A 22,141-nucleotide genomic window follows, 5' to 3' on the forward strand; every position below is an offset into this window, starting at 1 on the left:
ATTCAGCATGTTCAATTGGTGAAACAATCTCCAATAGACGCCGACAGAGGTAACGCACTGATCCGACAAAACCCAAGGAAGTGTCTATCGTTGTTGGTCGCCGTTTGTCGGTCCAGTTTTTTTGAGCATTTACGATTATTTTAATCGTGGTCTGAAGCCCTGTCCGCATGATTTGAGAGTGAGCCAAAGAATAGAAAATCCGAAATGTTTTGTTTACTTGACATCATAAACTGCTTATTTGATTAGTGATATAAAAATAGTGCAGAAATATAAATATTTGTTAATTGTTAACATTTCTTAGTTATACATTTTTCAAAATCATTAGACAAAAATTATCCCATTTAAATTAGACAGCACGTTTACATGCACACCAATATGCTGATAACTCCCAAAAATCAGCTTATTAAAATAACAATATGCAAACTAATATCCCAGCAATGCAAGTAAACTACTTTTACAAGACTTTATTATTAAATCAGGTTATTCCCCGGTAGTGATGGAAAAGTATTTCATGTGTTATGCCAGTTGTGATGTTAAATAAAGCATTGAAAACCTAAGAGTATTCCAAAATGTCAGTGGGAAACTTCTCTCCTCTCATGCAGTTACGGATGCAGCATTTTGACTGTACCACTCTTAATGAGATGAAATGAGAAACACATTTTTTATAATTTCTTGGTTCAAGAAAGAATCTGAGTTTGCAATATATTTCCTCCTCCACTACCGTGAAATGCTCGCTCTGTCTGAGTATCTTAAAATACTCATACATGTGCACTTCAATAGGCCGAAAGTACACAGGTTGAAATCAGGGTAAGGGGCAAAAATCTGTCAATCGGTCTATGCTTAAAATCTCATGACATGGATATTGCGATAGTCTTTTCTTCCCTGTACACATATCCGAGTGAAACGGCTTCTGGAATGAGACGAAAAGTAGGGCGAGACATGAATTTCGAAGACGAGAATTGATTGGATCGTAGGAAGTTGGGCGTTGCTACTGTGACTACATGGAAGCAGATCTGAATGCCAAGTTGCAGTCAGTTGTGGAGGATACACTTATGACCTTAGTCTGATGAAAGGAAAATGGGTTAACACATTTACATGACAACCTGCATGATTGGCTTATTAAGCATAAACGGGTTAAGAATGTGCATGTAAACGTGCTGATGGAATCCCAGATTTTGAATGTGGTCTCAGACTTTTGGACATTTCTGTATCCTAAAAGTCGGTATTTCTATATTCTCTTTGTGATAAACTGTGGTGAATTTGCAGAGCAATAACACACGCCAATAATCACCTGGGGGTTTGTTGAATTTTATTGAATTCTGTCTGCTTCTCTCCTGTGCTTCTCTCAGCATCTCATTTCTACAAATACAAGCAGCAGTTCATCTTCCCTGGTAAGTGTGTCATAATTGGTCATTACCCCTACCCATAATGCAGCGCGACATACCGAGGCAAACTTTTTTGATGTCATTTTTATGCCATCTTTTCTTTGAGACGCAGCAAACCCTCTCCTTCTGTCTCTCTTTTCTCTTCTTGTCGTCTCTTAACCAGCAATGCTGTATTCTATAATGATGGTTCTTTTAAAGGCGATGTCGGCTGATAAGTGCCTGTATTCTGTGGGAGGCACTCAGCTCGCTGCATGTTTTTGATGAGCATGTGGAGGGAGGAAAGCCATGGTGTTGTTGATAGCCTGATAGTTTAGATAGTGGCTACTAATGGCAATTTAACTGATTTAAAGCTTCAGTAGGGAGTTTTGAGAAAATGTTGACTTAGCCTGAAAATTTGAACAAGCACAACTTACAGGTCCCACCCCCTTGCTCTCTGCTGCGCTACAGCCCTCCCTCCACAGCTCCTCCCCCACAGCGGAGCCTGCCGTGAACGCGCAGGCTAGTAAGCAGGACCACCGATGAAGGCGGATTATAAACAGTTATGGAACATTCACTAATAGGGACGAAACATCAACAATATGCTTTACATTGACTATGGCCTGCTCATACTTTGACTACAAACTTGGTTCTAAAATCATTATGTATTTTGCAATACATGTAACTTTATAAGTTGCACTCTTTCTATAAGTTATAAATAGCTAGTAAAGATAACGTTAAAGGATTAGTTCACTTTAAAAAAAACGTTTGCCGATAATTTACTCACCCCCATGTCATCCAAGATGTCCATGCCTTTCTTTCTTCAGTCGAAAAGAAATTAAGGTTTTTGATGAAAACATTCCAGGTGTTTTCTTCATATAATGGACTTCAATAGGACACAAACGTTTCAAGGACCAAATGACAGTTTCAGTGCAGCTTCAAAGGGCTTTAAACGATACCAGACGATGAATAAGGGTCTTATCTAGCGAAACGATCGGTCATTTCAAAAATAAATAAAAAACTTTCAGTTTTATAACCATAAATGCTCGCCTTGCTCTGTGATGCACGTTCGTGATCCTGTTCGAACTCGTTCATCAAAATGAACAAATCTTTTTTCGAGTCATTTCGTTCGTTGAATGAACGAAATGACTCCAAAAAAGACTCGTTCAAAATGAACAAATCTTTTTTCGAGTCATTTCGTTCGTTGAATGAACGAAATGACTCAAAAAAAGAGTCATTCATTTGGATGAACGAGTTCGAACAGGAGTCACGAACGACGGTACGCGCTCGCGCTGTACAAGAGAGGGGTGATCAGTGCGTACACGAGCGTGATTGACACTGCTAAGACATTCCTCCTGGCTCTGATTGGTTGTTTCTGACCGGGAGCGGTGTATTTCTGCAAATGGCAATAGGACCACAGGGAGGAGCCAGAGGAGCTTGATTTTTTCACGGATTATCCGTCTCATATTCTACTGTCAGGACATAATGACAGTTTTAGCAAATATTTGTTTACAAAAGTTACCTACTGGAGCTTTAATCCAATGAAGAGAGCACATATGTGAGGTGCTGAGATCACATTGTACCTTTAAAGATCCTTGCACACTGAATCCGAAATTCGCGTCAGAAATTTTCACACGTTAAAAAATAAAAATGACCTCATGTTTTGTTAATCACATTTACACACTGCCTCCGAAACTGTCGTCTATAAAAATAAAATTCGGATCAGGTTAGATTTTCTGTGTTTTTCGCATCCGTAGCAAGCTTTTCAAGAGGTGTTTTAACAATTCAGAGCCACCGAATGAAGAATATGAAAAAACGCATACGAAAATTTCGGACACAGTGTGGGAGGACCTTAAGAAGGGAACATACGGCCAGTTTTATCCATTAGACGAAAAGGATTTTTTTTTTTAATGAAAGTGTTTGTTAAATGAGAATCAACTAGGGTTTCATTTTTACTGACAATAAAGCATTATATATTTGTCTGACAGTATAATAAATAAATCAATGGACATTCAGTGTTGGCTTAAATTGAGATTTTATTGGCAACAGTTCTTCTAACCCTAATTGATGGAGTGTGTAGCTTTTCATTTCTCAAACAACTGTGTAGGAAGACACATCATGGCCAAATTCCAGGATGACAATGTCAAGATTCATCAGGCTCAAATTGTGAAAGAATGGTTGGGAGGGAGCATGAAGACTCGTTGAGTCCAGACCTTAAATTATTTGAATGTCTTTGGGATGTGCTGGAGGAGACTTTACAGAGTTCTTGACTCTTGCATTGTCAATAGAAAATTGATGCACCTCTTGATGGAAATAACATCACAACATTTACTTTCATCGAGAGGTGTATCAATTTTTGGCCATGATCTTGTATTGACAATGCAAGAGTCAAGCACTCTGTAAATTCTCCTCCAGCACATCCCAAAGACTTTCAATTCTCAACATTACAAATGTCTTTACTGACACCTTTGATCAGTTTAATGCATCGTTGCTGAATGAATGTATTATAAATCTGACTGACCCCAAGCATTTGACTGGTAGTAAATCTTCAGATGGTTGTGTAGTAAGCACATTGAATCAGCTTTTGACTGTTGCAGTGTAAGTCAGAGAGTTAGATGTTGTTCTCAGCAGTACTCCTGCATGTTTCCATGAATTTATTTCTCTATTAGTCTATAAAAATACACTCTTTTACAAATGTCATTTTCTCTCTCATCTCTGCCTTGTGTCTTATCTTTTAACTCTTTCTCTTTGTAGATGTGGCCCCTGAGGTTCCCACCAGGGCCCCTCAAGTCATTCTACACCCTGTTCTGTCTGAGCCTGGGTAAGTGTGTCGTGTGTGTTCATATGTGTGTGTGTGAGTTTGTTGATTTGACATTTTAGGATGTATTTAAACATGATGACATCAGTCTGCCTATGTAGAGCGTTCCAAATCAGTCTGAGGTTGTAGACAGCAAGTGTAAAGTTGTGTCCTAAATGACACACTGTACACTATGCACATATACTGTTCACTATGTAGAGTGTGATAGCGCTGCCCCTTCTGCTATGTAATTAAAGCTGTGACAGTTGAGTGCATAAAGTGTCCAACATTCCATACTTTATTTTTTCTGTTAATTAAGTACAACATCTGGGTATTTAAAGTGCACTTTTGTGGGGGAAATTTACAGTGTAAATTAGTGCAAATGCATGTAAATCAAATATGTTGATTAATTATCTCTGTAACACTTTAGTTTTTAATTAACTAACTACATTTGTCACAGTATTTATTCATCTTTGTTAACTTTAAAAAAATACAAGTTTTCATTGTAAGTTCATGTTGGCTGAGTTCCATTAAATAATATTAACAGATACAACTTTTGATTTTAATGTATTTATTTTTAAATAACGTATTAGTAAATGTTGAAATTAACATTAACTAAGATTAAGAAGTATATTTTTCATTGTTAGTTCATGTTAACTTATGTAGTTAACTAATGTTAAGAAATGGAACCTTATTGTAAAGTGTTACCATTATCTTTTGTTAAGGCTGTTGTGGAAATATAGGTCTAAAAAAGGCTCTAATTACCTCTGTTTTTATTTAACCTAACAGTTTTCTCTGAAGGTCACATGTTAATCAGCTTCTGTTCATTCTGAATGCAAAATTAGTTGCATAAAATGTAGATTACTGTATATATATAGTGCCAGCAGCCCAAGACTGGGTTGAGCCTGGTCAACACTTGGATGGGAGACCTTCTGGGAAAACCAGGTTGCTGGTTGCAGGTCCCCAGTGTAACGATGGGACACTATACTATCAAAGAGCACCGTCCTTCGGATGAGATGTCAAACCTAGGTCCTGACTGACTGTGGTCACAAAAAAATCCCAAGGGGTGTAACCCCGGCATCCTGGCCAAATTTGCCCAGTGGCCTCTGTCCATCTAGCCTGGTAATACCAAACTCTGCTACTTTGCTTTGCTTCGTAGACAGAGTCTGGAATGGCATAATTGAAAAGTGTTTTCTTTCTCGCGGGGGGCGCTTGTCTGAAGTATAAAATCATTGGTTACCCGTAAGCCAATCACATAACGCAATCACCTCTCTCGCCAACTTAAACATCACCTCCATTCAAAATGTTTAATAAACACTCTTCATGTTGGGGCGTTTTAGTTTGCAAATGCCGGGAATATTCTCCAAAACAGAGCGAATTGCATCCCGTGTCTCCATATCCGCGGTCGTTTTCGATTTCCCTAACCTAAAATACAATCTTAAACTCGGCACTTAGCGTCTACGTCACGGCTCTCAGCCCGCCCTCTGCTCGTTGATTGGCCGGCTGTTTTCAGACCGGAGGAAAACTGAGAGATAGGTCGCTATCTCAGACTGAGTACAGAAGTGAACTGAATTTGAGCGGAAGTACGAAGTCTGACCTAGTCAGGCTACTGTCCATCATGGCCTCCTAATCATCCCCATATATTTATATATGTATGTATATACACTAATTGGCTTCATCACCCTGTCTCCTCTCCACCAGTAAGCTGGTGTGTGGTGGGCGTTCTGGGACAATATGGCTGCCGTCGCATCATCCAGGTGGATGCTGCACATTGGTGGTGGTTGAGGAGATTCCACCTTCCATGTAAAAGCACTTTGAGTGCAGAAAAAAGCGCTATATGAATTATTATTATTATTATTATATTGCTTTCTTGCCCCTTTGGGTAGTCAAATACCATAAAATGTGGAATTATTATGATTTTTGTCACTTATGCCAAGACCATTTAACATTGTTTATTAATATACAAAAGTGTCTGAAATGTCATGTTCTGTCCTGCACTGTCTGTGTGTGTATTTAGAGCGATGCCCAGAGAAAGGCCACAGACATGTCATAGACAGTTACGCCACGGCTTGTGTCTATTTATGGCAGATATGAGCATTTAAGATTACAGAATTATTAGAGCAAAAATATTTGTGGTGCAATAGTTGATGTGACTGAAGACAAGTCACACACACACACACACACACACACACACACACACACACACACACACACACACACACACACACACACACACACACACACACACACACACACACACACACACACACACACACACACACACACACACACACACACTTTCGCCAAACAAAGAGTGGGCTTGAGTTCACGCTACATTGATGATGTCAAACATATCTGAGTATGTTTTGGAAAACTCAAAGACCCATAAAGAAAAATTGCCATTTTAATTAACTGAATCAAGAAGCAATAACTTCAGAAAAATTATATATATATATAAATGGCATTTCCTTTTCTGTAGTGCTTTGACAGCAGTATGTACTGCATTATGGGGTATCGTAATGCAGCTGAAATAAGTTGTTTGACATGGCTGTAGAGTGCAATTGTTTACAAGCATGTATGCATAAATGCCCTGACAGATCTTCCGGCACTGTCCTTCCATATTTTTCAACCCAAACAAGGGTCAAAGGCATATTAACAAACACATTTCTTACCACAGACCACAGATAAGGCAAGTCATCCAGACTGAATAAGGCCTTGAGATTTATGCAATTTTAGACACTGAATCTCTTTTTTGTAAGTGGAAGATGATGATTATATGCTGTACTGGCTACAAAGGTCATGGAAAAGTTTCAATCCTTATACATAGAATACCTTGTTCCCTAAAATAAACCTAAAATAAAATGATTTATATATATATATATATATATATATAATATTTATTTATTTATTTAATTATTATTATTAAATTAAATAATAATAAAAAACATTTAAATCAGCTCAAACTTATTGTACTGGGCAGGTTGGTTTGGTTTGCAGGTTGGTTTGGTTTGGTTTGCCTGGTATTTGTCTGTGAAATTTATGTTTATGGTGATTATAGAGTTATGAAGTCAAAACCCAGAAGACTAATTCACCATGGGTTCCAACAAGATTTTCCTATGGGGTTTTAAAATGTGTTTTTTCAATTTATGAGCAAAATAAGGTCTTTGGTAAACATAACTTGACGATACTTGAATTTTTTTTTCTTTATAAACCCCATTATAAAACTACATAGGAAAATCTCAAGGGAACCAGTGGCGAATTAGTCTTCAGGGGTTTGTGGTTTGAGGTTACGTGAGGTTTCGTTAGTTAGGATGCTAACTGATGGCAGCTCACTACGCTGTAGAGCCTGTGTGAACCACTTTTGTAGAAGCTAAAAATATGAAAATGAACAAGCAAAATTTTTTATGTGATCCTTTCAGATGGCCTAAAGTAAACAATGGATTTTAATTCGATTATAGGCCTTTGAAAATGAAACATTGGTTCGTTCTGCTGAGGTAAACGACCCTCCCTGTGCAAACACATTTTCTGTTTTCTCTTCACACAGTCCCAAAGTGAGTCCCTTGCTTCAAATTGAGGTTGAGCCAACATCTGATGTGAGTCATCCTGCTTCTATTGCAAATGTGTACTATCATATGCTAAAACCTGAGTACAAACACTCTTAAAAATAAAGGTTCTTTATTGGCATAGATGATTCCAGAACCATTAAAATCCATGAAACTTTTCCATTGCACAAAAGGTTTTTTACAGTGAAAAAGGGTCTTTAGATTATTACAGTAGAATGTTCTTTACAGTGAAAAGGGGTCTTTAGATTATTAGAATGTTCTTTACAGTGAAAAGGGGTCTTTAGATTATTAGAATGTTCTTTACAGTAGAAAGGGGTCTTTAGATTATTAGAATGTTCTTTACAGTAGAAAGGGGTCTTTAGATTATTAGAATGTTTTCTTTACAGTAGAAAAAAATAATCTTTTAAGAACTGTTTACTGAAAGGTTCTTTGGGGAACCAAAAATGGTTCTTCTGTTGCATTGCTGTGAAAATCCCCTTTTAGAACCTAGATTTTTAAGAGTTTTATGATTATATCCATCCATTATTCTTTATATCTATCTATCTATCTATCTATCTATCTATCTATCTATCTATCTATCTATCTATCTATCTATCTATCTATCTATCTATCTATCTATCTATCATTCTATCGTTCTATCTATTATTCTTTATATCTATCACTCTATCATCTGCATGTCTGTTAATCTGTCTATCCATCCATCCATTATTTTTTATATCTATCACTCTATCATCAGTCTGTCTGTTAATCTGTTTTTATAATCTTCTAATCCATCCATCCATTACATCCCTCTTTCTCTGTGTCGTTTATTGTTCTATTTATCTATCAGAACGAAGAAGGCAACGATGAGGCCGAGGGCTCAGCGGACGAGTTTGAGGAGATGAATCTTTCCCTCTTGTCCGCACGAAACTTCCCACGTAAAGCCAGCCAGACCAGTATCTTCCTGCAGGAGTGGGACATTCCCATGGAGCAGCTGGAGATCGGAGAGCTGATTGGGAAAGGCCGTTTCGGACAGGTCTACCATGGACGCTGGCACGGAGAAGTGGCCATACGACTAATTGACATTGAAAGAGACAATGAAGAGCAGCTGAAAGCATTTAAAAGAGAGGTGATGGCATACAGGAACACGCGGCATGAAAACGTGGTCCTATTCATGGGAGCGTGTATGAGACCCCCTCATCTGGCCATCATCACCAGGTAGGCTTGAACAGAATTTTGTGAGTGACAACAGCTCAATATTTCCGGGGTCTGACTTTATCTTAGTGGGAAGTTACGTAACTCACTTTTCCCGATCTTCTCTTATCAGCATGACCTCATAGCTTGCACTAGTAGCTGCTTTCAGCTTAATTTGAAAATACATGTCATTGGCCACAAATGTAAATGTAAGTGGCTGAATTTTTTCACTTCTCTGGATTCTCAGAAGACATGTCAGCATTGGAATTGGCTATTAAAAACAAGTGCTACTTTAGCATACTGTCTGAACAGGAGATGGCCAATATTATTTCCTTCCTCCTGCCACACACATTGGTGCTTCCTGTTTGTCGGCAAGCATATACTGAGATGCATGGCGACGGCCAATAAAAGATTGCAACAGAAGATTTACATTTTCTTTTCTTTTTCTATAAGTGTTATAAAAAATATTTGATATCATTGAAATTTCATAATCATCATCACCAATCTATCTAATTCTAGCCTAAGTAAATAAAAACAGTTAAACAGTCAGTGATAAAATAACAACTAATTACAAGCAATAGGACGAAACTGCAATAGAACAAAGACACAAATTAAATAGATCTACTACATAAATTGTATAAAGTAATGAAATATACAAAAATAATGCATATTCTTTACTGTGTAGCTTACACAAAAAGACAAACTTCACTTAAGACAAAAAATGACTGTATTTACAAGGATGCAACCAAAGAGGGCATTTTGACACATAAGTGTGTGCATTTGATCGTTCAATAAGACGACAAAAATAACTCAGTTCAGTACTCTCACTCTATGAGCGGCTTCATGTGTGCATGTCTCTCAGACAGTGTGTGCATATACCAAAATAAGTTCTCTTTCGCTGCTTATTGCACCTCAACGGTTTAAGATCCCTTGCATGCAAATGATAAGCTTTCGGCAACATCAAGTGAGTGTAACCACGATAGAGACGGTATTCCAAAATCTTTACCAGTTGACAAATTTCTACCGGTTAACAAGCAGTTGAATAAGTGTACCTAATAAAGCGGCTGGTGAGTTTATAAATAAATAATATATTAGCCAATCAGGGGCGCGGCTAGAAATGTTGGGCCCTATGAAAGAATATGAGGTTGGGCCCCCTACCCCACCCATTCCATTAATAAAATCGATCTCTGGGGGCCCCAAAAGTGTGTGGGCCCTTAGAATCGTCCTAACTTTTCCCCCCTTAGCGGCACCCCTGTAGCCAATATTTAAATGTACATCTGACTTGTTCAGTATTTAGTATTCAGCATTTCTAGTAAAAATTGTTAGACAAGAATCATTTCAGTTTATTGACAAAATAGTTTTCATTTGGCCAAATACTGGTAGACATTTATTAATGTCTAATCCTAACTAATTTTAGCGCATGATTTTGTGTATTACTATTAACAAAGACAAAAGTCATAATGATTTTATTCATAGTCCTTAATCATAGCAAAGCAGGCCCAAACAAACAAATTGAGAAATAATTGCTTGAAATCGGCTTTTTCTTAAAAATAAACATTGACATAAATATTGATTTTTTTTCTTAGCATTGTTATGAGTGATTATGCATTGATTGCTTTCCATATTACCCCTGCAGTGTGGAATAAAAGTTTGGCTTTTGCTCACAAATGCTGTGTGTACAACATAATTGCACCGGAATGTCAGAGCCTGTTATTATTTCCAATGGTCTGTCTTGACATTATTAGTGTTAACAGCTGAAATGTGATGCACTCAAGACATTTCCTTCGTGACAGTATATATACAGAGTTCAGCATTTGCATTTGCACGTCACATTTTTGAACGGTCCCACACTGTAGAAGGCCAAAAGGCCAGAGTGATATAAAAATAAACGAGCGTCATAGCATGATGCCTTTATGAATATGTATAAAGGGAGGAAGAGGGCAGCCTGGGGAAAGATGCACATGTCTTCGTCAGGTGTCACAGTAGGAGCTCGGGTGTCTTTCTCCTCCTTCCTGCCCAGGTGAAGTTCATGGCTCACTCAGCATCATTAATGACAGCGTTCGAATCTGCTTGTGTGTAAATACAGAACAGCATGTTGAATTATGAACACGTATCATTTCTGTGCTAACACATGTCATATGATAATGTAGGTTGCAGGTTCAAACACTGCAAGTGGTGATCCATGAACTTTTACCATTGTGACCTAGAGCGAAGTGCTCAACCACAGTTTACTTCAGCGGGTTTGTCAAATGACCCTACCTTCATTTCCCATCATTTGAAAGTGGCAGCACAAGAATGGAAATGGAGCAAATACATAATATTGCATTTTGCCTACTGCTTTCACAGGATGTTCTAAATCAACAAGCTAAATAACAAACATAATTTATAATACATTGATAAAATACAATCATAATTTAAAACTTAACTAGATAAAAACGTTCAAACGAATCTTTGATGTTGGCTTGAGAAAGCGTGGCAAACATTTTAAAGTTGTTTTAAAATCTTGAAGGTTTAAAGAGAGCATATTATGCACTTTTACAAAGTCTTGATTTGTTTTGTTTTTTAAATGTAAAAAACCCCCACATTATTTCCCCTCGTATATATTTTACATTGTGGCACCACCTCTCTCCTCAGTCTGTCAGTAACGATTTAGTTCCTGTCTCTATGAAGCCCCTCCTTCTGAAAAGCCCAATGTGCACTGATTGGTCAGCTGGACCAGTGTTGTCATTGGTCAACCGTTCTTCGGAAATGTCACACCCCTTAACATAAGAGTTAAAAATGTCAAAATACTACTAACACAGCTGAACTTGGCCTCATCCCTTAATTTTACATATGCCTTGGGCAGGAATTATTTAAATGAGGAATAGTGTGACGTGTTCGTTCCTCGAAGAAAAATCAAGAGAACAATTGGGTCTTTTCTGGGAGTTTAGAAACAGTGCTTTATAATATATAGATAGATGAGTAGATAGATAGATTGATAAATATATATATTTCATGCATTTTTGCCAATAAATTGGGAAAATAGTCAAATGTGTTTTGTATGACCCTGTACTGTTACTGTTCTTTATTTCTGCAAAGATCCAGTCTACATGAAGGGAATATAATTTGATGTTATGGTCACGGCTGATGTCTAATAAGTGTTTTTGTGTTGTTTTTCTCTGTTGTAGCTTGTGTAAGGGCAGGACCCTATACTCAGTGGTACGAGATGCAAAAGTTGTTCTCGACGTGAACAAGACTAGACAAATCGCACAAGAGATGGTGAAGGTAAGAGTTACTGATGTGAAGTCAGGCTGAAGACTGTTTGCTAAATGTCAGCTAAAATTGATTCAGCTGTCATTTTTGAAAAACATGGTAGTATTGAAAAGCTACCTGTACTGTTCCTTTATACAGCCTGTTATTAAATTTAGGGCTGGAGGATTAATCAGAGTAAAACCAAAATCGCGATATGGCGTACGGCACTGTGTTCTGGTACAAGCAAGCAGCTCATGATTTTTTTTAAGATTTCTTTTTTTTTGCTTATAATGTGCTTTTGGGAAGGTGATACAAACAAGCATAGCAAACCTGGAAAACCTCCCTTTTAATAACATTTTAAATTGCAAGTTTTATCAGAAAAAAACCCCGCAATTAGGCTTTTTACCAAAAAAAAAAAAAAAAAATGCAGCCCTAATTACATTAACCCCTTTTTTCCAGGGCATGGGCTACCTACATGCCAAAGGGATCCTTCACAAAGATATGAAATCCAAGAATGTATTTTATGACAACGGGAAAGTGGTCATCACTGACTTTGGCCTGTTCACAATATCTGGTGTTCTACAAGCAGGCAGGTATGTAAAATTACACACAAACACACACACATAATTAAGACTTGCAATGTCTTCGAAAAAAATCTCTTCTGCTCACCTAGGCTCACCATTTATTTGGTCAAACATACAGTAAAAACAGTAATATTGTGAAATATTATTACAATTTAAAATAACTGTTCTCTATGTGAATATATTTTAAAATGTGATTTATTCCTGTGATGCAAAGCTGGATTTTCAGCACCATTACTCCATTCTTCAGTCACACGATATTTTTAAAATATTTTAATTAATACTTTATTCAGCAAGGAAGCATTCAATTGATTAAAGTGAGAGTAAAGCCATTTATAATGTTACAAACAAAATTCAAATAATTGTGGTTCTTTTGAATTTAGTATTCATCAAATTGAAAACAGTTATTTAAAAATGTAATATTGGTGGGTTGAAGAGACTTCTTCCAAACTTTTTACCGCCAGTGAATTTGTTATCTGTACATTTCATTTCAACTTGTATTAATGTTCACTGAGCTTATTGTTGTGCATTCTGGAATTGCCTCGTTCACATAGGATACATGTGATATTGCCTTGAACATTGGCCAGCATTAGGTATCTAAGGCCCTGTTTACACCTGGTATTAAGGTGCGTTTTGGCCGTTTGGTCGACACATAGGCCTACCCTGGTGTTTACACCTGGTGTTTTAATCTTTTGTCCACTTTTAACCACTTTTGTCCTGATTGCTTCAAGGTTGGGGGGGGGGGGGGGGGGTCCTACGGGTGCGTAAATCTATGCCCTTTTTCAGATCTTTTGATCTAATGGACTAAATAAGCTCACGCAATTTACATATGAACGCGAACGGAGACGACGGATAAATATACGGCAAAGCACCATCTTTCATTTCTGCTCTGACAGCCGCAAGACCACACCGAACGCTGTGAGTGTGTGTTCGAAATCAAGAACGGTGAGAGAACATTGTGCTTGGTACGGTTTTTTGTCTTCAAACCAAATTTGGGTCTGCAGCCAACAAAGTTTAAATCCCGTCTGGCAAGCGCGCTTCCTATAATGTTTACGCATTAGTTCAGTAGGCGGAGAGTAGACGGTCTATTGTGGCTGTTCGAACACATTCGCGTCTGCCCTACGAAAGCAATCCAGTTGAATGCGTTTTCGACTCTGGAAGTGGTCGAAAGTGGACAAAGCTCTAAAACTTTTGGACCCCATTTACACCTGTATTTAGCGTCGTCCACTTGTGAATTGATCGACAAAAACGCATATTAATACAGGTGTGAACGGGGCTTAAGAAGGCAACATGATGTTTATGGCTACTGTACCTTTAACGCGAGTGTGCCTGTGATGCTGTAAAATGCTGTCTAGATAGGTTGCTCACTGAAATCGAGAGTAGTCGTCTGGGCTCTGATTATAAGCTAGGTGTCATCTGTAGAAGAGTGACAAATGTACAACCCATCACACTCTACATATGGCAGGCCATTAATAACGTCCTTAAATTCCGTAATGACTTTCAGAACTGCTTATTAAAAACCAAAGCCTGTAATTATTAAAGTGTGGGCCACAGAGCTAAATCCAATTTGACCTTCAGTGTTCATATGGTTCTTCATAAATGTATGCTTCGATGAGTTGAAGTAGCAGCAGATGTTATCGACACACAAGCGTTTGACAGAACTTCAATAACTTTTATCAGGGAAACCCTCTAGCAATGTCAAGTCAAGTCAAGTCATCCTCATTTATATAGCGCTTTTAACAATGTAGATTGTTTCAAAGCAGCTTTACAGAGATAAACATATAATTGAAGGTAACAGAGATTGTGTTTGGTTTTATAGTGGTTCTTGAAAAATGTTTTTTCCAGCTAAAGTTAGTTTTGATTGATTCACTTCCGTCTAAATAATCATTTGTTATTAAATTAGGGGCCACTAAGACGACACCGTTCTCTCTAAACAGACTTTAAACGTGAACCTGTGATAGACGCTGATGGCGTTCACATGCGCATTAAGAACTGATTCTATAGTTATGTGCGTTTGAATATATGTGCGCAGGTTTGTAATTCCTTACAAACCATGCCTAAACAAACTACTTGTCTTGTCTATAAATTTTGATGCAGAATTTTATTTTATCTTATCACTTTGGGTAGGTACGCGAACCGAAAAATTCCACAACGCTTTATCTGTAGAGTGGTATAGGGATCCTCCATAGGGAGAGGCTAGTTGGCACTTCAGCACTGCATTGTCATCGGGTCCAGACGAAAGTCCTTCGTCAGATCTGGAAACGGCCTGGATCCGGCAGGCTGCGGGAAAACCTCGGGATAAACAAAGACACTAAAATTAGCGTAGATGCCATTCTTCTTATGATGTAACGAGTACATCAGGATTTAAGGGAAGTGTTCCCAGTTCCGGCTGACCTAATCTAAGCAGCCTAATATTGAATTATAGAAGTCTATAGAGTGTTATGTGAATGCTAGGTCAAAGAGATGTGTTTTTAGTCTAGCTTTGAACTGACAGACTGTGTCTGCTTTGTTTTGTCTGACAATGTTAGGAAGATTGCTCCAAAGTTTTGGTGCTAAATAGGAAAAGGATCTACCGCCAGCAGTCGATTTAGATATTCTAGGTATTATCAACTGGCCGGAGTTTTGAGATCGCAATAGACGTGAAGGACTATAATGCGTTAGGAGCTCGCTCAAGTACTGCGGAGCTAAACCATTTAGTGCTTAGTAAGTAATCAGCAATATTTTAAAATTTATACAATGTTTAATAGGGAGCCAATGCAGTGTTGACAGAACCGGGCTAATATGGTCGTACTTCCTGGTTCTGGTAAGAACTCTAGCGGCTGCGTTTTGAACTAGCTGTAGTTTGTTTATTAAGCGTGCAGGGCAACCACCCAGTAGAGCATTACAATAATCTAGCCTTGATATCATGAACGCATGAACTAGTTGTTCCGCATTTGTCAATGAGAGCATATGACGTAATTTAGATATATTTTTAAGATGGAAAAATGCGGTTTTACAGACACTAGACACGTGACTTTCAAATGAAAGATTGGTATCAAAGAGCAAACCCAGGTTCCTAACTGACGACGAAGACTTAACAGAGCAGCCATCAAGTGTTAGACGGTATTCTAGGTTATTACGTGTGGAAGTTTTTTGTCCAATAATTAGAATCTCTGTTTTTTCAGAATTTAGTAGTAGGAAATTACTAGTCATCCAATTTTTGATATCAACTATGCATTCCGATAATTTTGTGAATTGGTGAGTTTCGTTAGGTTTGGAAGAAATATAGAGCTGAGGATCATCAGCATAACAGTGAAAGCTAATTCCATGTTTCCTAATGATATCTCCTAAAGGTAGCATGTACAGAGTGAACAGCAGCGGTCCTAGTACTGAGCCTTGTGGCACGCCATACTGAACTTGTGATCGATAAGACATCTCTTCATTTACTGCTACAAACTGATAGCGGTCAGATAAATATGATTTAAACCATGCTAATGCAATTCCACTAATGCCAACATAGTTTTGTCAGTGTCAATGTCAGTGCACTGCAGAAATATGAATAGATATTCATGTCTAAATAAAATTAAGTTCTTATCTAGTACACGTCATATGGACTATTTTTATGCTTTTTTAAAGCTTGATAGTATAAAGCCAGAAACATACTTTACAAAATTGCATGAAAGACATGGAAGCCTGGCCAACACATCGCATGTGCAAATTCCCATTGTACATACTTAAAGAGGACCTTTTATGCTTTTTTTTCATTTTCAACCTTCTTTAGTGTGTAATATTGCTGTTTCAGCATGAAAAAGCTACAGTCACTCCAAAGGGAGTTATTCTCGATATCAGTAAGCACTGTTTCTGAACTTCCTTAAACGCCTCAATTGTAGTCTTGAGCTTTCTTCTGCGAACGTACACGTCACAATGTTCCTCGTTTAAATAATTCCCTCCCAAGGCATGTGCAAAATAAAGGGGCGGGGCCTGGTTGAGATGTGTAAGTAGTGTGTTTAATCTTGCAGTTAAGGTAAGGGGTGTGACATTCCCAAAATACACTCAAAGCATTCACCAATCAACACAGTCCAGCCATCCAATTGGAGTCAACTAGAATATGTTTTCATGCTTGAATGTTCAAAAACAACTTATTTTTCATATATTTGACATTGTGGCAGCACCTCTCTTCACTGTCTGTCAGTAACGCTCTGTTTAGCTCCTGTCTCTATGAAGCCCCTCCTTCTGAAAAGCGTAATGTGCTCTAAAAACAAAATCAAGACTTTGTAAAATGGGATAATATGATCTCTTTAAATAGTTCACCAATTTTTTTTTCTACTCACCCTCATGTTGTTGCAAACCTGTACAACTTTTTTCTGAAGAACACAAGACTAATGTTGAAGGACGTTGGGATAAAAAACAGCATTGAACCCCAATGACTTTCATTGTATGGACAAAAAAAGACTATTCAAAATGTCTTCTTTTATGTTTCACTAAAGAAAGAAAATCATACAGGTTTGGAACAACAATTTTTGTGTGAACTATCTCTTTAATGTTACACATTTCAGAACGCAACAATGCGTGAAATCGAGCTTTCATAGCTAGAAGCATTTCCATTCACGTGACGATGAGCGATATTTTTGAGTCTATCAACTGAGCAAGCATTTCCCTTAGGTCACTTCATTTCAGTTTAAATTTAAAATCAATATTCAATGTTACAAATAGTCTGTTATTTATGTTTTAATGCCATTTTCGCCATGTAATTAAATCAATTCCCCCTGTGTATGTGATGCGGGTGATAATTTTGGCATTCATTTATTTATGATTGAAAGTCATAATACAGAACACAAGGAAAAAGCACAACATGTATCTCAGATCAGTACTGAATAACAGCTACCTTGACATGCTGTTGGGCTCCGTACTAATCACCTCCACCACCTTCTTAATGGAGTACCACACAGTCCTTACAAATAGGACCGGTCTATATATTTCTGTCTCCTTCAGGAGACAAAGACTTAAAAGAAGCCTTTCTCCGCCACATTCCTTTGAATGGGAAAACCCATGAAAGAGGGTGTCTGATGTATGCGTTTTGTTGCTCTCTTGCAGTGTATGAACAGGAAAAATCCTCTTCTTTATGGCCGAATGAACTCGAAGATATTCCTTCCTCCAGGCAAGGCCATTGAATCACTGTGAACAGTGGCAGACGTTTGATTTGTTTTTTAAATTTGTGACATACTCCATATATCTGTAATGATTCCACTAGAGGCAAGTGTAGATGAGAACCCAAGTGCAGTTTATTTAGGATAACCTGAACAAACACAAAAAAATAGCGTGGCGTGGCATGAACTTAGAGCAAAACATAAACATAAAGCTTACCAAACAATGGTACAGTGGAACAAAACTTGACCAAGACACGTGGCAAACATGAGGGCTAAAATACACACAAGACTAATGACAAGACAATGAACCAATGACAACATGACACATCAGACAAGGGAACACATGGCAGAATCACATGACTTGAACAGGGGATCACATGACAGACATGAAACAGGAACATGAAACATAACAAATCGTGACAATATCTTGATTATTCACCAGTTTTGAATGGGCAAACAGAAGGGTCATAAGAGGACATGTCCTCTTGTACAGTGCATTGAATTTAAACGGCTGCACTGCAAAATCTTAACTTTTCTATGTAATAACTATATAATTGTTTTATTATTATTATATAATTTTATAATATATTGTTTTATAATAATAACATTTATTCCAGCATTACAGCAATGAGAATGAGGGAAATATGATAAATGTGATGCCATGCTAATTTAATTTAATGTCATTTAAATTAATACTGCAATGATTTACACTTTACCATGTAATAACTATATAGTTTTATGATTTTATTTTGCATTAAGTCAAATAGATCTATTTTTAGGAGTATTAAAATGTCCTTGCATTGTGATATTATTTTTAAGACAGTTAAGCACATTCAATTTAATTTAATTAAATAAATACTGCCGTAATTTATACACACGCCTCCATTTACATAATTATACATTTTTTACATTTATAATAATAACTTATTACAGTTATGAGAATGAGGGAAATATGATAAACGTGATAAATAGTTGACCTTGAGTGTCATGGAAGGTGCCTAATAAATAAAATGTATTCTCCTTATTATTATTATTAATAAATATGATGTCATGGTAATGTAATTTAATACTGCCATGATTTATAGACACTTTAGCATTTAAATGCTTATATAGTTTTAAAATGTATACATTTATAATAATACAAATTTCCCCCAGCATTTTACATGTATTACTATAACTTTTTTTCCAGTATTGCAGTAATGATAATAAGGGAAATATGAATGCGATAAAGATGTCATGTAATAATAATGCCACAATGCAAAACATCTTAATAAGACGTCCTGAATCAACAGTCCTGAAACACTATTTGAATCTACTTCTTTTTTTTTTTTGATTGTATATGTTTATTAGTGTATTAAGACGTTTAATAAAGTCTTTGGCTTTAAAAGTGCTGAAAATGAGAGTAAATCATCAGGGGAAACATGAAGCGTTTGCCACCACTGATGACCATGATGATGTTGATGTTGTTTTGGCACTCGTCCCGTTTGTGTTTGCGCATCTCGCCTCCTTGAAAACGTTTTCATTGGCATTGAAAGCAGTAAATCAACATCCCCGATGGAGCGATATTACAAACACTCATCTGATTATGAGGCTGATTTCGCACAAGTGTGTTTACATATGTTGGCAGTAATTACCGGGAAAAAGCTGACGTCTCCACAGCGACAGGTTTACATTGCAGCCATTGTTGATCAAGTCTCTTGGATCGGCTCACAGTTCTGATCAGCCCACTTCTACACCTCCGCAGACATGTGAATTATTATCAGGAGTTATTAGGTGGAAGGGATAGTATTTGAGAGCGGCCATCAGAGACGTGCAGGCTCTAGCATAATTATTAATTTTTTTGTCTGAAAGGCACAAGTCTGGCTCTTAATAACATGATTTTACATTAGTTATATATATTGTTGACTTAGGACCTGACTGGGTATTGTAATAAGATCTGATTATTCTGGGATTTGGTTCTGTTTTAAATGTGTTTTTAAGGCATGTTTATAAAAGCTGCTTAAATGCCTCTAATTGAACTAAGGCCTAATCTAAGCACTTTTTGTGAGACGAGGCCATTATGTCATATATTATGATAGATATATTATATTAATTCATTAAAATTAAGTCTTACTCTGCATATTATATAAGATGTTGCATATATACATATTCATTAGACATATTTATAAATATAGCATTTTATATACTGTATAGAGAACGTTTTGTGGGCACTTGTCTACTCCATAAGCTTACAAGTCAACTCTGTCAGACATAAAACCTGATGGAGTTGACAAAACTGAATATTTTTACAACTTAACCACATGTTGTACAGTGGAGCAATTTTGATTTATTGCTTGATTTATTGCTTGAAAAGATTTATCCCACAACTGTTTACAGAAACTATTACACCTGGACGACGGAGTTAACATAATAAAGCTGTGACTGCAGAGACTTCGACACTGTTTGTATAAAATATAAAAAATATAAAATTTAAGGACTATGTGTCCTACTGTGAGATCCACAATGAGCAGGAAATAGGAAAAGGGGTCCTCAGGGTTAAGAGATGACCATGACATTGCCTGGTTTATTCCGAATTGTAAAAAAAAAAAAAAAAATTTGAGTTGACACAAAGCGAGGACACAATTTTGATAGGCTTTTTTTTTAATGCAAAATATAATTAAAGAATTACTTTTTGTATTGCTTGATCTAGATGTTTGATAAATTATAAAAAATAAATAAAAGCAATGAATGTCCTGAGTAACCAGATTTCCTTTAAATGTATTTTTTTTTGTGCTGAATTTCTTTATTTTTAACATAAAGAGGGCTTTTGTGTGTTGGACATGTTTTGTCCCTTATCTCAAGAATCAGTGATACACAAAGACACACAATTTTGAATGGTAGTGTATCACGGTTTCCTCAAAAATATTATGCAGCACACCTTTTTTCAACATTGATAATAATAAGAAAATATTGTAAAATATGTAAATAAAATAATAAAGAAAGAACTGTAGGGGATATTTTTTTGTCAATTTCGATGGCATTTTCCTTCAAGCCCCCATTCATTTCTGCCCCTGGTTTGGAGGTATATTATATATCATGGGTGATTGAGTTTTACTTGGATCGGACATTCACTCAAGCTGAAACAGCTCTATGTCTGTCAGTGATAGACCACTTCCAAATCCATGTCTGACACTTGAGAACGAGGCAAATACTTTATCATTGTAGAGGGTTCACAGGTTTTTAATCGGTCCAGTGGGAAACAAAGTTGAGTTTACAAGTTTCCAGACTGCAGCACTGTGTAAAAAAAAGTTTCTTGCTATTCAATGTTTGAAAAGTATCCAAGAGTTTCTGTTTACTAGCAACTATCAACTTTGTATTCAAATTTGAAATAGATTTAAAAATAAAGTGTAGAGCTAAAAACTGATTGTGAATTTTGTAGCTCAGATAACGGCAATTTAATGATAAATATCTTTGTTGAGATTTGAAACTACAGAAGATACATCTGAGATTCTGTCTTAGGAAATCTTTTGGAAACAGGAGATTAATGCAAAAGTCTCCATTTGATCTGCCTAGGGCAAAGGAAGTTCAAAAAGAGATCTCATTTGTAGACTATAGACTTTGTCGATAATCGGACTATGGAAGACTAATAGTCGCTTGCCCTCTATTGTATTTCTTTGACAGTATTGTCACTACAATGGTCTTTTGGTTTGTTTTCTGACCTTTTGCGTATACCAATAAATCGAACTCAAAGCATTGGTCTTTTTTGATTGATTACGTATTAAACTTCATGTTCTTCTCTCTCTCTCTCTCTCTCTCTCCAGTCGGAGAAAGGATAAGCTGCGGATCCCAAGCGGCTGGCTGTGTCATCTGGCTCCTGAGCTCATCCGTCAGCTCTCCCCCGAGACAGCAGAAAACCAGCTTCCCTTCTCCAAACAGTCTGACGTCTTTGCCTTTGGGTGGGTCCCTCTCGGTCGCCAATCACTGCTTCTCTGCTTTCTGTCACTCAGGAAACCAACAGAATCCATTTTTTGGAATTGGTTTCTCTCCACATTTAATGTGCTCTTATAATGTCAGCATAACCATTTTTGGATTCTAAATCTAGAATGTAATCAAATTTCGTTAAGAAAAGTGTTTAAACATATGAATTGAGTTGCATTAGGACAATTTCAATCTAAGTGGCATTATATGAAATTACGTTCATTTTTTAAGCAAAAAGTAATAAGTTTGTTTGGGTTTAAATTATAGTTTGTTTGGGTTTATTCTTTTAATGATAAAATAATATTGTAGGTATACACTAACGTTTAAAAGTTTGGGGACAGTAGGATAAAAA

At 36.9% G+C, this 22,141-nt stretch overlaps 1 protein-coding gene across 5 annotated transcripts in view; it reads left to right on the forward strand.

Annotated features, from left to right (window-relative positions):
- The window catches only part of ksr2 (kinase suppressor of ras 2), a 134,152-nt gene that overhangs the window by 96,012 nt on the left and 15,999 nt on the right, over window positions 1-22,141 (forward strand). For all 5 annotated transcript variants that reach the window (XM_077241639.1, XM_077241638.1, XM_077241640.1 and 2 more), the window contains exons 13-19: window positions 1,350-1,391; window positions 4,116-4,182; window positions 7,703-7,751; window positions 8,551-8,918; window positions 12,062-12,158; window positions 12,585-12,718; window positions 21,633-21,767. In XM_077241639.1, coding sequence (XP_077097754.1) covers window positions 1,350-1,391; window positions 4,116-4,182; window positions 7,703-7,751; window positions 8,551-8,918; window positions 12,062-12,158; window positions 12,585-12,718; window positions 21,633-21,767 — 892 coding nt within the window. The remainder of the gene's footprint in view (window positions 1-1,349; window positions 1,392-4,115; window positions 4,183-7,702; window positions 7,752-8,550; window positions 8,919-12,061; window positions 12,159-12,584; window positions 12,719-21,632; window positions 21,768-22,141) is intronic.

Source organism: Siphateles boraxobius, unplaced genomic scaffold (assembly GCF_051911475.1).
Source record: "Siphateles boraxobius isolate OS27281-9 unplaced genomic scaffold, OSU_SipBor_1 24, whole genome shotgun sequence".
Taxonomy (NCBI): domain Eukaryota; kingdom Metazoa; phylum Chordata; class Actinopteri; order Cypriniformes; family Leuciscidae; genus Siphateles; species Siphateles boraxobius.